At 45.1% G+C, this 17,210-nt stretch overlaps 1 protein-coding gene across 1 annotated transcript in view; it reads left to right on the top strand.

Moving 5' to 3' along the window:
* The window catches only part of zdhhc2 (zinc finger DHHC-type palmitoyltransferase 2), a 189,273-nt gene that overhangs the window by 150,523 nt on the left and 21,540 nt on the right, over positions 1-17,210 (top strand). The window contains exons 9-12 of the mRNA XM_068056501.1: positions 2,388-2,514; positions 8,389-8,481; positions 9,552-9,667; positions 11,343-11,418. Of these exons, the coding sequence (XP_067912602.1) occupies positions 2,388-2,514; positions 8,389-8,481; positions 9,552-9,667; positions 11,343-11,383 (377 nt within the window). The 3' untranslated portion in view covers positions 11,384-11,418. The remainder of the gene's footprint in view (positions 1-2,387; positions 2,515-8,388; positions 8,482-9,551; positions 9,668-11,342; positions 11,419-17,210) is intronic.

Here is a 17,210-nt window from a genome sequence, read left to right as displayed (position 1 = left end):
GGCAACATCACCTGCAGATATGGTGTCAGCTTCCACATGTGCATTGACAATATCCAGCTCTACTCCTCCCTTGCCTCTGCATTGTCAGACTGCTTGTCTGATATCTCGTGTTGGATGAGCTTCAGTAAACACTTGGAAGACTGAAGGCATCTGCCACAAACTTTGTACCTTACTACCAATTCCATCCTCCTCCCCAGCCACTGTCATGGGATGAAACAGACTGTTCACAGATTCAGTGTCCTGTTTGACCCTAAGCTGGGCTTTCACCACATATCGCAAAGGCCATCTATTTCCACCTCAGTAAAATTGCCTGCTTCTAACTGCTACTTTAGTACATCTGCTTCTGATGACCTCATCCGTGTCTTTGTCACCTCCAAATTTGACTGTTGCTTCTCTGGCTGGCCTACCAGCCTCCACCCTCAATAAATTTCAGCTCCTCCAAAGCATTGCTTCCCCTATCCTGTTCCACACCAAGTCCCACTCCCAATTATCTTTGCCCGACGTTGCCCTACAGTCCCAATTGCCTCAAATTTCCATCTTAATGTTTAAAAACCTTTTTTATTTAAATGCCTAATAGTCTCACCTCTCCCTATCTCTGTAACATTCTCTAACCCTACAACCAATCTTCAAACTTCCCTTCCCTCTGACTCTGGTCTCTTGTACATCAACCTCTCCTTTTACCTTGCCATTGATGGCTGTACCTTTACCGGCCGAGGTCCCATGGTCCAGAATTCCCTCCCTGAGCCACTGAATAAAGGGCTCTAAATTGACCACTTCTTCACAGTGGCGCAATGGGCGGCACAGTGGCGCAGTGGTTAGCACCGCAGCCTCAAAGCTTCAGGGACCTGGGTTCAATTCTGGGTAGTGCTTGTGCGGAGTTTGCAAGTTCTCCCTGTGACCGGGTGGGTTTTCGCTGGGTGCTCCAGTTCCCTCCCACCGCCAAAGACTTGGAGGTGATAGGTAAATTGGCCATTGTAAATTGCCGTGTAGGTAGGTGGTAGGGAATATGGGATTACTGTAGGGTTAGTATAAATGGGTGGGCCTTGGTCGGCACAGACTCGGTGGGCCGAAGGGCCTGTTTCAGTGCTGTATCTCAAAAATAAAATAAAATACATTTAAAATGAATGCACACTTTTAACAGAATCAGTACCTTATCACTTAACCACAATCTGCAATATTTCATTGTGGTTTATATTGAGTAAAGCAGCAATGATGACAAAATAATGTATTTTATAAATAATTTGTTGTATGTACTATATTTTCCATTTAACATATTTCAATAAATAGCATACTGAAGTGATAAAATAAATTGGAATTCAATTTATGAAATACTTGAAAAATATCAAATTTTTTGCCTTCGGATTTCTGAATTCACTGAGGGGAAATGTTTAACTCTTTATTTCCATTGCATACTAATGTAAAATTTGATTCCAAGTGAAGTAAGCAGTGTTAGTTGTGATATATAATTAATGCAAAATGCTTCATTTGTTGAAGCTAGCCAGAGTTAACAGATTGATTTTTGCTGATCAGGATGAACACTGCAATGGTGAGATTTCTCTCTGTGACACCAGTTGTAACTCTAATGTTGCTGGCAGCTCACAGGACAAATGGCCTGCTTAAAATATTTCAATGAGGCGTCGCTTGAAAACGACAAAATTAACACAGGGAGCAAATGTTACGGTAATGTTCCGAGTGTGCCCTCAGTAGACATAAAGACTTTTGTCTCTGCCTACACATCAAGTAACAAAAGGTCTTTTATATTCTAACTGTGACAAGAATGCAATGGCTGAAGTGATTTTAATCAGTAGTGTTATGTCAGCCTAAGTAATAAGCCAAATGATTTGTTGTGATTAATGCCCTACCATTGGTGACAGAGAGTTCAACCATTCTGGAACTCTTTCCCTAATCCTCTCTGTCTTGCCTCACCTGACATACCAAAAACCCTTTTAAGATCTATCTCTTCAACTGTCCCTTCAGGCATCTCCACTAATTCCCTCCCCACCCCTACTACTGCTCAATTCTGACTTTGAACTGTAAAGTTTAAAGCACAGTAAGTTGCTGTTAATACTGTTATTGTAACAAGAAAATTTAAGACTGATGTGCCAAAGTTAGAAAGACATCATAATGGAGGTAAGAACCCTGGACTGATTTAAGAAACAAATAGTTGCTCTGATGGGGGACTGTAGGTTATTTCTGGATTGATTAAACTAAAATGGGTGAAATAGCCTTCCTCAACTGTATCTCTCTTGTGATCATGTGATGATTAACTCTGCAGTTAAACCTCAGAGTATGAGGGATAGTGTTCCAAGTGACATTAAAAGAATGGAAATACTTTATTTTGTTTTAAAAACGATTCAAATGCTATAATTAGTAATATTTTGTTTCAGAGGCCTTCAGAGCACCTGTGTTTCGACATGGGCCAGACAAGAACGGGTTTAGCTTGGGTTGCAGCAAAAATATGAAGCAGGTATTTGGAGATGAAAAGAAGTACTGGTTGCTGCCTGTCTTTACGAGGTACTGCTCATTTTCCTGAGTTTCCATATCCTTGAAACATATTCATTCAGAATGAAGACTGCATTATCATGAAAAAGAACATTTTAAAACTGCAGTGAATCTTAAACCTTTTCTTTACAATCTATTTATTATGTCTATTAGTTTTGCTTTATTATTTTGCAGTAGACTTCCATTAAACAGTGACACAATCACATAACATGGCATTTACAGTTCAGTGACTTTATTGATTAGTTAGATTCTGATCAACAGCAACTCCTTCCACTTATATGCTGCCATCAATACAGAAAACATTCCAAGGCAACAAGAGAAGTAAAGGAATTAAAGCTGAGTTGGAAGAGGCAACCTAAAGTTTAATTGAAAATATCGGTTTGAAAAAAGATTTTTAAGTAAGCAGAGCATAAATGAAGTGGTAGAGAGGTTTAGGAAGAGAATTGCAAAGAGTTGTAGGGAGAGCAGCTGAAAAGACTGCCATGATGGTGAGGTGATAGAAGGGAGGGATACACAGAGGGCCAGAGTTGGAGAATAAAATTTGCACGGTTAGGGTGGGTTGGAGCTGTAGATAAATTTGAAGATGATTTTAATTTCAGTTTGTTTGGGGAGAGGGAGCTGATGCAGATCAGTGAGGATAGGGTGCTGAATGACTGGATTTACTATGAACTGGGTACTGCTGGCTGAGTTTTGAGCAAGTTGATGTTTATGGGGGGAGGTCAATCATTAGATAAATGGGGATAGACAAACACATGGATAAGGGTTGCGTAGTGGCAAAATAAACCAGAGGCAGATGATGTTTCACAGGTGGAAGTAAATGGGCTTGGTGATGGATTGGATATGAGCCTTAAAGCATAGCAGTAGTGCAGATGAGTCACCAAGGGTTCATATGGTCTGGCTTAGCCTGAACGACTGGCTGGGGAAGGGGATGGAAGCTATGTAAACGAGTGGAGTTTTTGGCAGAAGCCAACTCAATGCCTCTATGCCAGAGAGAATAGCAGGGTGGGAGGAAGTAATTTGGTATAAATTAGGACTACAATTTCATAGCAAAAGAAATTATGAGTTCCTTTCTCTCCCCCTCCCCCTCAACACCTTTCCAAACAACCATTCACTGCAAGCTAACTACTAGAAGTAGGAGCATAAACCTAATTACATGTTGGCGGCAGCTGTCCCTCGGTTCGAGGGTGACATCTATTGAAGGTCGCGAGTTTCTGCCATGGGTCTTCAGGTGACTGAACAGGTCGATTCTTGACCCGCAGATCTTTAGGCACAGGGGACAGGATGTCCCACAAGGTACTGAAATCCGGAGTGCAGGATTTGCTTCCTTTTCCTTCCTTCTCTGCCGCCACTCTGCCTCATCATTAAGGCATTTGGACTCAAAGTGTGATGCAGCTTGATGGACAAGTTATCGCATTTTGAACAATTGGTAGCAAGCTCTTCCTAGTCATCAATGTTAATGTTGCCACGCTTCAAAGAGAGTTTCAGAGTGTCTTTGAAATGTTTTCTTTGTCCTCCCCTGGAACGCTAGCCATTTGCGAGTTGAGAAAACAGGACCTGGTGGGAGAGATGGTTTTGAGCCATCCAGACACGGTCTTGTCCATCGAAGTTGGTCTTGCAGGAGTTTTGCCTGAATGCTTGTGGCTTCAAGAAGGACATTTGCGTTTGTTCAACGGTCCTCCCATTGAATCCAGATGATGTGGTGGAGACATTGCTGGTGGAATTTCTATTTGGCCGGGATTTTGTGAGACCCCCTGAGGCGGGCCGGAGGTGGGTGGGCATGGAGTATGGCGCCGAGTGGTGGGGGAGGCAGCAGGGTGGAGAGCCCGTTGCCCAGCAATCTTCCTGATGATGGCCTTCCTGCCCAGAACGTCTGGGATCTTACCGGTGACGGGGGGGGGGGGGTGGGGAACACCTTGTAAAATGAGGCGCCCTCCCAGCAGGCTTGTGGAGGGGGGGGGTGTCCCTCCTTTGTTGGTAATTTGTGGCCCATGGAGGACGCCACCGGGAACTAGGGCATGGTTACCCGACCCGAACCAGACAGGACCTGACACGACATGTGTCAGGTTCGGGTCGGGTTGCTCTTCCAGATCCGGCATTCGGGCTCGGCTCGGGTTGGGCCGCGTCGGACACTGTGGCAGTGCTGCCTTTTGATCAGGGAGGGAAAGGGAAGTAAGAGTAAGCGTCATTAATTTCCGGTAGTCGAGTCGGGTCGGGTCGGGCGCAGGAAAAAAACCAAAAGACTCGGGCCTAGATCGGGTTCGGGTTAGATGTGGTTGGGTCAGGCCCGGGTCAGGTTTCAATTGTATAACCGAGAAGGCCTTTACTGGGAACAACTTTACCCCTGGAACGCCCCTCCCCCTGGATTGCATGACTATCCCACCTCGCCAGGGCCTTCCGGACTGGCCCCGGTGACCCATTCTCACCTACCTCTGTTCTGGGGTTCTAGTGCTGGGCTTGGGTCCGAGGCCTCTGCAGTACCAGCAGTGGCCACCGCTCACCCCAGGCCCCTATTATGTATTTTTGTTGAGGGCTGCCAGCCCTCAGATTGTTCGACAGCTCTTGGAGGTGGGATCCCCGTCCCTTTAAAGTCTTTAAAGGGATGGTTGTCCTGCCTCCTGAAATTTTAATTCAAAAAAAGATTGGAGGATCTCTCCGGGGGGAGGGGGGGGGGGGGTGCGTGGGGTGGTGGGGGTGGTGGGCGTGGGGGTCACAAAAAGGCAGCGGCGGAGATCTCCCCGCCTTTTCAGCCCGGCGCCGGGAGCCCTACCTCCAGCACAAAATCCAGTCCTGTGTGTCGCTGATACACAGTCGAGGTCACACTGCAGTACCGGAGTGCGGTGACAACAACTGCTCACTACACTAGGACTTTTGTTGACTTTCAGAGGTCTTTGTTGACAAACACTCGTTGCTGTAGTTTGTAGAAGGCTGAGCTGGAGCAGCTGATCCAGTGTTGGATCTCCTCATCAATGGTGGCCTTTTGAGAGAGGTGGCTGCCAAGGTATGGGAAGTGCTCAACATATTCCAAAGTCTCTCCTTCAACATATATGGGAGGTGGAATATTTGGCAGACCAGGTGTGGGTTGATGTATGAGTTTTGTTTTGGCAATATTCAAGGACAGGCTGAGTCTCTTGTATACTATTACGAACGACCGCTCCAGTCAAAGCCCCCAATCAAAATATACGATTCTGATTGTGGTGGGAAAAATGCACTGTTGATTCAATCCCGTTCCTCCACAGATTGCAACTTTCCAAATTAAAGAAAGACCCAGCCAAATTGTACCATCTATTAATCCCCGAATGAGGCTAACCAAACCAGATGTCTTTAAACCAACAAATTTACTGTTTAGTTCGAAAAACTAAATTCTTAAACACAACAAAGAATGAAACAACATTTAAAATAGAAAAATTAGAGTTCTTGCAAATTTACGTTCCTGCTGGAGATGAAAAAGTCCAAGGTTGCTTGAAGTCCTGACAGCCGACCGATGCGGCAAAAAAGGTTCTTCAACAGTAGAACAGTCTGTAGTCTAATTCCAGCAGTAAGTGATGCTTTCCTTCTCCAGGGATGGATTTCAACAGTTAACAACTTGCAAACATTTTCAATAGAATCAATCTGACTTTAGAAATTTTGAGGGATAAAAGATAGTCACCGTCTAACTTCCCTTCCTTCAGTTTAAATTATCAGAGATCTCTGTTTTGGCTTGTCATTTTTTTTTAGAATTTTGAGAGATAATAAATAAGCAGACTAAATTCTCTTCCTTCAGTTTAAATGGCTGAGAGCTCTTCTTTCAGGTGCTAACACCAGCTGTCTGTCTGTATTCTGATAGAACAGACTGTCTCAACTAAAAAGCCAGTTCAAAAAATAATTGCAACATTGCATATACGCTGCTTGGTCCCTGAATGACAGCTGCCAGGTAACCAGAATGCATTCTTTGAATCGCAGTCTCCGAATGGCTGTATCCAAGGCACCGAAAATGCACCTTCTCGGTAACTCCAGAGGCCTTCTTATTTTTAAAGCAGTACTGATCCTTTGCTGTCTTAAAGACACACCACATATTTCCCAGAGGAAAAAAACTACAGGCTCATAACAATACAGATTTGAAGAGATCGTGAGTGACTTGCAAATTGGTGCAAAGTGGGCAACAACACTGTAGTCATCCGTAAACTCATGTATAGATCATGTATATCTATGGTGGTCACTTTAGTTTTGGCACGAGATTAAAGGGTTTTCCAACTAGACGGTATTTAATACTCACCAGAGGGCAGCTGGTCTTTGATGAATTGAATAGCCACCGTCAGATAGATTGTACATAGTATGGGGGCTATCACACAGCCTTGCTTGACCCCGGTCTGGATTTTGAAGGCATCTGTTTCAGATTTCCCACTTAAAACAGTTGCAGTCTATCATCATGGAGCAATTGCAGGATTGTGATGAAGTTTCTTGGGCATCCAAATCTTTGGAACTCAATCCACAAAGCCTCACCATTTACTGAGTCAAATACTTTGGTCAGGTCAATGAAGAGTTCCTGGTGTTGTTCTTGATATTTTTCTTGGATTTGTCTGGCCACAAAGACCATGTCGGAGGTTCCTCTGGAAGGTCTAAAGCCACACTGTGTCTCTGGGAGATTTCCTCAACCACAGGAAGTAGGCAATTCAGGAGAATGTGTGTCAGGATTTTCCCGCTATGGACAAGAGGGAAATACCTCGATAATTTCCACAGCATGATTTATCTCCCTTCTTTAAGATGAGCATAAGCCTAATTACATAACCACTGATGTAACATAACATCCTAACATCCCTCTGCTGCTACTGTACATTTTCACAGCAGCAGTGTGAAAATTCTAGGCATCTTTTTGTTTTGCTCTATGGGTAACTGTTGTCTCACCACAGTACTAAGAACAGGCAAACACAACAACCTTGGTACCATGTTACTGCAACCTGAGTTACCATTTTTGCCAGACAGACAACAACTGTGAGAGACTGATGATGTGTAATCATGATGTGGATGGATGTAAAATCATAGGGAGTGCTCTGTGATTTCTCAACATGAGCTCCCATTTGGACAAGGCTGCATGCTGGTTTTATATATTTGGAAGACTGGCCCTTACAAGTTTGGTCATTTAAATCCAGGGCTAAGAAAGCAAAACAGAGTGAGACGCCCTCCTCAAGATAATTATTGGAAGGTAAATTTTCTACTGATCCCAGTGCAGTTTATAGCTGAGAATCGCAGGATTGCAACCCACAATTTTCTGGAAACTGATTTTAATGGACAGAAAATTGAGGGCTGTATATTCCTGGTTTCCAGATACACACTCCTGGTGGGCAAGGTTCCACATTTGAGGTGTGCAGGCGAAGGCTTACCATTAGTGTTTTTGTCAAGTCAGTAAAACCTGAGCACCCTAATCATTATACAATTAGAGAGAGTGTGTGCTTAACACTTCTGCAGAACCAGCAGAAAGGCAACTCCTTCACAAGTTATCTAGAGGTTTAAGGGTAAATTTGCATGACAAGACTTCCAGCACAGAGCATCGCCCACCAAGAGCGCAGATTGAAGAATCGTACATGAAAGTTGGAATTCCCAGCTCTACTGCTCTTCCAGTCAAATAAGATCAGCGAACCCACCACAGGTTTGTGATTGGACATGGGATCTTTCTGGTCTGTATGGGTCACTGGGCAGTGGGCTTACTGAGAGAATTTTGTTTACTAAAGAATAAACACACTGCTTGTTCATTTGTTAAGAAGGGCGTTGATTACAGCAAAAATATCAAGATAATGTACTGTATTAAACACTGACACGAAGTTAAATTATTGCATGTCTTTTCTGAATTAAAAGGTGATAAATTATGCATTTCGAAAAAGTGAAATAAAATAAGCTTTTTTCCATATGCAGTCTGGGTGATGGTTGTTCCTTCCCAACATGTTTGGTGAATCAGGATCCAGAGCAACCCTCTACTCCATCTGCTCACAACTCAACTGCCAAAAAGTAATTATTATTTATTGATTGCCATGCTTTTTCAATGTAAAAATAGTTGATTTTTTTTTCATAACTGGATGATTTTTTTTATAAGCACAAATAAATATTTGTCTTTGTGTTTTCTAACTTTGATATAAACCACCATTTTGTAAGATTATTATTCTATGCAGTTCTTCTTTGATTGAACAAAGAACAGTACAGCACAGGAACAGGCCATTCGGCTCTCCAAGCCTGCGCCGATCTTGATGCCTGCCTAAACTAACACCTTCTGCACTTCCGGGGACCGTATCCCTCTATTCCCATCCTATACATGTATTTGTCAAGATGCCTCAAACGTCGCTATCGTACCTGCTTCCACCACCTCCCCCGGCAGAAAGTTCCAGGCACTCACCACTCTCTGTGTAAAGAACTTGCCTCGCACATCCCCTCTAAACTTTGCCCCTCGCACCTTAAACCTATGTCCCATAGTAACTGACTCTTCCACCCTGGGAAAAAGCTTCTGACTATCCACTCTGTCCATGCCGCTCATAACTTTGTAAACCTCTATCATGTCGCCCCTCCACCTCTGTCGTTCCAGTGAAAACAATCCGAGTTTATCCAACCTCTCCTCATAGCTAATGCCCTCCAGACCAGGCAACACCCTGGTAAACCTCTTCTGTACCCTCTCCAAAGCCTCCACGTCCTTCTGGTAGTGTGGCGACCAGAATTGCACGCAATATTCTAAGTGTGGCCTAAGTAAAGTTCTGTACAGCTGCAGCATGACTTGCCAATTTTTATACTCTACGCCCCGACCGACGAAGGCAAGCATGCCGTATGCCTTCTTGACTACCTTATCCACCTGCGTTGCCACTTTGTGACCTGTGGACCTGTACGCCCAGATCTCTCTGCCTGTCAATACTCCTAAGGGTTCTGCCATTTACTGTCATTACTTCCATAGTATACAGTTCATAGTATAGTACACATGGTACATTGTAGTAGTGAGTGAATTTTACTGAGTGTTGGGATTGTGCAGTAACCTAGAGACTGATTCAAGGGAGTTACCACATAGTGAACTAATTCTTTAATTGCCTGGTTTACAGTATTACTGAAGGTCATCCATTTCCCGCCAAACCGTTACGAGAGTCCCAGAACCATCTACTCGGTAGTGGCCAAACATGGTCTGAAGGAGCTTCTGATGATGAGAAAGGCAAGCTTGGTGAGTGTTTGGAACTTTACTATTTAATAACTTCACAAAAACTAAAGCACACAATATTGGTTTGAAACAAAAAATACTGATACAATTGCAATTTTTTTATATGGATTGGCTGAAGCACTGCTGATCATTGCTCAAGTGAGTAAACTGACTAGTTTATACCCACAGGTCTTCTGTATGAGGGACTGCAAAGGGTCAGACATTTTAGAATCATAAAAATTAAATTTATGAAAACAAAGTGCAAAAAAATAGTTACTTTGGCAACTATTGGGGGGCAAATAACTATTTAACATGTTGTGATTAGGTTCTATTTTTTTACACAAAAAAGGAAATCTGAAGCAGCCAACAGTTTTTGTGAAAGCTGTTTTGTCTCTTTTAGAATTATCTAAAGCTATGTGGGAAGATTTCCAGCCCCCAGCGACAGGTCTACAATTCTAAGTTTCATTAGTGAATCAGGCTTACTGGTCAGTATTCTGCAGTGCTGTGGGTCTGTTGTTTTAGGTATAAGGAAATCGAAAGAGAGAAAAGGCCATTCACCCTATGAAGCCCACTTGATACCAGATCCACAGAATATTGTTCTATCATTCGTGATCCCCTACTGTAGGGAACACTAGTTTCCTTGCCTAAAAAAAAACAAATATTGTTAAATATCTCTGACTCTATCCCACTTATTAGCTAATATCAGTTCAGCTGTATTTTAAAGGTGCGGATTGATGCTGTATCAGTTATTTTCTCTGGGAATTTGTCTCACATTTCCACAATAAAGGCAAAAAGGGGTTTTCCTGGTCTCTATCATTGCTCAAGGCTTATAAATTTTATGCTGGTATATTTTATACCAATGCTCATTGTCTGTGATAAATTGTTTTCTTGTTTCTACCTCATCTATACTTTTCACTATTTTAAAAACCTATATAGAAACAAGATTAAGCTGTTCTTCCCTGGTTTTCTTTTCTTTAGGGTAATTAAGTTTGTTGACTGGGTATTTCTTCATAACTTTGACCAAAGGGCATGAAATTTTCATCGTCGTTCTGCTTGAAACCCTTCCTAATGTATCTAAACCCGATTAACAAATCTGCCACAGAGGGATGACTTTGTTTCAGACTTCCATCGTCAGTCATGTTATTATGAAGTCACCTCTTCCCCAAGAAGTATAGTCATTGTTGGTTATCACACAACTGGCAAGCGAGGGATAAATTCTTGCTGGGCAGACAGCAGCTACCAATAGCTGCTCATGAGCAGCACAGCTCATCACAAAAGGTACAAGTGCACTGCCACCATCCTTTGACCACACTATGGAAACACACCATACCCCATCTTTTTGCCTCACTGCATCATGTTGAGGAAGGTTACACTAGGATCTCACAGTGCAACTTCAGTTCCAAGTTTATTTACTTTTTTTAAAAACTTATTTATAGGAATCCTAGGATTTCTAGCGAAGACTAAATTCTATTTTGTGGAACCTTTACAGCTATGAATACATAATTTTGAAAAGGAAAATTGTATTTGCTATATTGGCTTCCTATTTCCTCAAACTCCACAAACTGCTCAAATATTTGTACTGTGGGGTATAGAGATATAAGATGTTGGAAGTCCCACAATAATTGCAGGAAATAAATTTACGCATGATTAGAAATTACATGTTACATTACTGACCTTTTAGTTGGTTGTTAACTTATAGGTATGAGCAATCCTGTCATGGTCATAGAGAATGAGACCTAGATGCTCTTCAAGCAAACATTTAACAGCTGGCAAATGTAAGTAGACGAGCAAAATGGCATCATAACTGTGCACTGTCCATCACTAGTCCACATTGGTCATAATATTTGTACAGAATGTTAGAACGTCTTGGTAATCCATCAATTCCACCAAATTGTGCACATTGCTGTGCAATGGAACTGAGAATTCTAGGTTTTTAGCTCCAGACAGCACATTGCTAGAGTGGAGGAATATAAACAGCTGGTAGAGGGCTTGCCTATTGAATATCACTATCACCTTGTAGAAAACTTGTTAAGCTTTCAGGCCATGAATTTCCACTTGGATTCTCCTGATTGCCTGTTGTGATTTCAACATAAAATCAGCAGAAGCCACTTGTAAGTTCATAGCCTCGATGTTTCTCTATTAACCTACATAGAAGTCCGTAAACATGTCGATCTCAGCGGAAAGCTCAGAAAATAACAGGTTGCCCGAGCAAGCCACACAACAAAGAGCCGCCGCAATCTCAAGCACGGCAGCTCATTTAAATAGCTGGGGCAGCCCATTTCCCCCCCCCGCCCACCAAATTTGGTGGAGGGGGTGGGCTGTCCACCCCAGCAATGGTGTCAGATGCCTGTGCACAGGCACTGGCGCCATTTTTAAAGCCCTGCCAGCATATTTAAATTTTTAAAGAAATAACTCCCCAAAATTAAATAAATATATTTCTTGTGCCCCTTTCTCACCCCTCCCAATAATAATTACAAAAAATATTTGCCCTTTTCCCTAAAATACTTAACTCTTACCTCCCCCCCCACCCCCCAAACTGCATAAAGTTTAGGGTTCAAACTTTCCCACCATCCCCTACACCCATTACATGTATTTGACCCCATTCCCCCCACCACACTGATAAACTTACCTCCTCGCACCCCCCCTCCCCCCTCCCCACCAGTGTCATGCCTCGTTTTCTTGGCTGGGGATCTGAAAGTGCAGGAGGACCGGCCACCGCGCCGGCGATTGCAGCAGGCCCTCAAGATCTCAGGTAAGTGTATTTAAATGAATTCATTTTATTGATTTAAATATGTTAATTGTGGTCCTGTCACCCAGCGGCGGGGTGGGGGCCGCCACGGAGCCTCACCACCACCAGGAGGATGACGGGATGGGCCCTGCCGGCATCGAGGTCCGTGGCGGGCTTCATCTGGAGCCATCTTCAGGGTCCCCCCGCCACGGATCACATACGAGGGCTTCTTAAAATCCAGCCCATTGTGTGCCATTTCAATTTATGTACAAATTTTCGCCCTGAATTTTTACAGGAGTTGTCCTGATCTTGGTTAGGACCCCCAGAAAAATAGCGTCAGTACAATTTTCAGCCATTTATACCAGTTGTTCTGCTAATTTTCTGCCTAAGTTATCCCCAAGGAAATTCCAGGCCTTAGACATCTTAACTTCCCTCAACTTTATTTCTATTAATGTCTGCTTGTGTCAAAGAGAATTGGAGAGTTCATTTGGAATTTAGAAAAGCAATCTAAATGTAACATTAGAATAGGAAAAGGAATTTTTTTTAGTTTTGCCATAGTGACCTTTTTCTCTATGCAAAAAATAAGTAGTTAGATAGGTTCATAGGTAAAGGCATGTTAAGGGTGGCAAGAACAGAGTTGAATATCTGACTTTAAATGACAATATTGTTTATCAGTGATGCTCAGGGACCTTCTAACTAACACTCTATGGCCAAACTTGATGTTCATTTTCAATGCTTCAATACATTTTGATGCCCAGCATATCTTTCATGTAAACCTTGTGATTTTTTTTTTTCTGACTGGGAATGGAATTGACGGTTGGCTGCAACTCTGACAGCAAATTGACTGATACATCTGATAACCTTTGCACTAGCTTGAAAGAGGTTGGACAAACAAACATAGGGGGCCTTTGGAATCTTAATGGCGTTTGGTTGGAGCAGTGCTCTGTGCAAGTTTGTCTGCATATGTTCCTGAAGCAGATAACACATTTTAAAATTGCATCCCATGCTAAATCTGAGCCACCAGAAGCAGTGCTCTTCAGTCAGACCCGGAAATGTAGTTGCAATGGGCAGCATGGTGACAAATCTGGACAGCTGCAATCTGACATTCCTGGCTCTTTTCTATGCTTGCCTGTTCTCCTCCACAAATTCAGGAGAGTTATGAAAGGGAAACCATTTACAGTGAACTTTATGGGCTGTATTTTACCAGCCCCTCAGCGCTGCGGCTCATGGTGCGGGGGCTGGAAAATTCTGAGGGGAGATGCCCGCCTCGACTTGCGATGTCGAGAAAGGCCTGCCGCAAATTACCGGCGGTGGGAGGGATCTTGGTGCGGCCCCCCAGCCACTCGCCGGCGGCACCCCAATTACCATATTCAAAATAGTACTTACCTCGGCAAATTATGCAGCCGCCGCCTCTCCGTGGACACTTCCGGATTTTACTTTGAATGAGCAGACGTCCTGTACCATTCCATTCCCGAACAAAAAAGCCGGTGGGTCTTCAGAGGCAGAAGGTTTTGCTACCGATGGTAAGTTCTGATATTCAGGGGTCTCACTGCGTACTGGAAGGGAAGAGGGAGGGGCTCTGGGATTACTGGAGTGAAAGTGCAGCTTAGGTATGAAGGGAGGTACTGTGTACCCTCCCTCTGTAAACAGTGTACAGTCTGCATTTGTTTGTGTTTGTGAAGGAGCAATGGCACTCTATGGCAATCGCACTAGAGGGAGATCTTGACCATCCGTGTGTGTGGGGAGGGTGCCAGAAAAAGTAGGAGCGTTAACGTTATATGGATGGTGGGGGCAATCGATGCAGCTGGGAGGATTTTGATGTGGTTATGCTGTGCCACTCTAAGTTTTGGTCAAGATGAACAATGCCATGGCACATAGTTGATCCATGTTAGCACCTGATGTACCCGTTAACACCAATCCTTGCCCTGTTAGGAATCTTCCAATAAATGAAGGGTTCAACTTTATCTATCAGATAGAAATGGAACTGGCTCATCCTACAGTGTGCAATCCTCTTCTCCTGAGGATCCGTATAGGCCAGAGGCAAGATCAATAGGCAGGTGTAGTTCATGTAGAGGCCCCCGGACGTGAGCAGCAGCCTCCAAGGGGAGCTCGCCATTCATCTATAGGCCCCACAAGACATGCCATCGGATGACAGTGCACCAGTGTCAGTGGCAATTGCGCATGTAGAGAGGGTGGTGATGCGTCTCTGTGCCCTGCTCAAGGATGACCTACAGCCCATGGGCTTCAATAGACATCCTATGCCTGCGGTCCTCGTAGTGGCAGCGGCTCTTAAGCTTGACGCCTATGCAGCATTTCAGGGGCCCACCTGAGACCTTTGTGGGGTCACACAGTCAGCAGTGCACTGCTGCATCAGGGAGGTCACCGATGCCCTGCACTGGAGGGCCAGGGAGCATGTCCTCTTCAGGACGGATTCTCCCAGCCAGGCCCATAAGGCTGTTCGGTACCATTGCTGGAGAACCATAGGCCTCAGGGTTCATAGACTGCACCCATGTGGCCAGCAGGCCTCCCGCCAGGCTACTACCGGTAGATGTTACCATTAAAGGAATGCTGTCAATCTAGATGCAGCTGGTACATGTTCACCAGAGATGCTTCATGCAAATCTATGACTGCTTCTCAGGCAGCTGCCACGACACCTGGGTCCTGCGCCAGTCCCAGCTGCGACCGCTGTTCACTGAATTGGCTAATATGGAGGGGTGGCTTCTTGGAGACAAGGGCTATCCCTCGCGGACATGGCTTCTGACAACAGTGAAAGACCCCATCACTGCTGCAGAGGAGTGAAAAAAACGCCAGCCACTGAGCTGAAAGATCTGCCATTGAGCAGGAGATCTGCATATTCCAAATGCGCAGCCGATGCCTGGATAGATAGGGTGGTGCCCTGTACAATGGGCCAAAAAGGACATGACCTTTCTTTCCTGCTTGCGGTGATCTGTACAAATACGCACCCAATAGGGGGAAGGCCTGGAATGATGAAGAGAGACATCAGCTAAATTCATCCACAGTCTATGAAGACAATAAGGACCTATAACAGGAAGGTGCATGGGAGGGCAGATGCCACCCAGGCTCCGCATGCAGGGCTAGCAGGGATCTAGGGATAAACGGCAGTGCCTGAGCCGACAAAGGCTCTCTGCTCCATATGAGCCGACATGAGCTCTGGAAAGCCACACATCAGCCTCGCTCACCTGCTGTACGACAGTCCACATCTACAGCATGTTGTTGTAAACCATTAGAGCCCGCAACTTACTGAGCCAATTTACATGTCACTGCATCCGTTTAGAGGCTCATGAGTTATGGTGGCATGGTAATGATTTGACTGTATACATTAGCTTTCCTGGAGGGCCAACGGAGCAAGGGATGTGACATTGGCAATACATGCTGGCACGCATCATGCACAGAGGAAAACAGGACACGCAAAGTGGATAAAATTTAGTGCAATGATTATTTACATTGCTGTGACACCCGTGCATTCCCATTTGTGTCAGTGGTCTCTTTTTAAATGCTTGGGGGTGCCCCTTCTCGGTGCAACCTCTGCGCTAGCAGCCTGACTGGAGGAAGGCTACTGACCTGATTGCCCCTTGGCTGTGGATGATGTCGGCGGTCGTCCACTGTGTACGCGAGGCCTGGAGGGCCGGGGCTGGATGGGGGGGATCCTGCGTCATCACAGAACCCTCCTCAGCTGTCACGGCTGCTGGAGCTGCACTCAACAGGCAGAGGGGCGGAGGCGCCAGCATTCATATTGGAATCGCCTGGAGGGGGGACCCAAGATATGGTGCGCTGGCTCGCCTCTTGTATCTCAGGGTTCATTGGAACCCCTCTGCCCTCCCGGGAGGGACCAGGAGCAGGGGCATTCTCCATGCCCCTGGTCCCTCTCTCGCACAGCCACTGCTCAATGGATGTGACGGTAGCGGCAAGAGATTGCAGATCTGAGCGTATTGATTGATTCTAGGTCACTACAAGGGCCGCCACCGCCTCAATGGATGACTCCAAGCACTCATATGCCTGTGACATGGCAGCAGTGATGGCGTGGATAGACTCTCCCGTCGTCCGCTCAAGGCTGCGCATAGGCTGTGGCATCTCCACCTACAGTTGCCATAACGTATCCAATGGCTCCAGCCTGCCCTGGTCTGTCGACAGCAGAGGGTCATCAGTAGGCTGGGGCTCAGCATGAGTCTGGCCACTCACAGGCCTCTAACTGTCAGGGGCCAAGGCTGTCTCAGCCTCAGTCAGCTGCTCGGGCGCGTGTGCAGTGCTCTCACCAGATTGTGACCCAGACTCTAAGGCCGAACAGATAATCACCGAGGTGACAGTGTTTGCACTGGTGGAAGATGCATTAGTGTCATGGGACCCTACTTCATCGGAGAATGTCTCTTCCTCCAAGATGGTGGATGGCATGCACATAGCCGGGTTAGACTCTGTTCTTTCACCTGGAAGACACAATGGGAAGAGGACGTTGTCAGTTCTGATGTAACTTCACAATGTCAGCAGCATTGCATTACCAAACCAACAACCCACAGTGCAGATCTTTCATTTCAATTGGACATCTGCTTACCTTGGAGCCCGATGTCAATCTGCCCGAATGAGCACACCTGCTGCCTTGGTGCCAGTTACAGGGCCTCCTTCTCGGCATCCGTCAGTCTAAGCAGATTGGCAGGACCTCCTCCAGTGTGGGAGGACTCCCTCGAATTGTGGGCCCTCTTCGCCTGGAGGGGCAAGGGGGCAGCTATTAACAATGGCATGTCAACAGGACGACACATGTCAAAAGACAGTTGCTGGCCACAAAGGTGGGGGATTCTTGATGTGCACCTCTGAGTGAGCTACTCA

This window comes from Heterodontus francisci, chromosome 1 (genome assembly GCF_036365525.1).
Source record: "Heterodontus francisci isolate sHetFra1 chromosome 1, sHetFra1.hap1, whole genome shotgun sequence".
Classification (NCBI taxonomy): domain Eukaryota; kingdom Metazoa; phylum Chordata; class Chondrichthyes; order Heterodontiformes; family Heterodontidae; genus Heterodontus; species Heterodontus francisci.
This window is presented reverse-complemented; position numbering and strand designations above follow the sequence as displayed.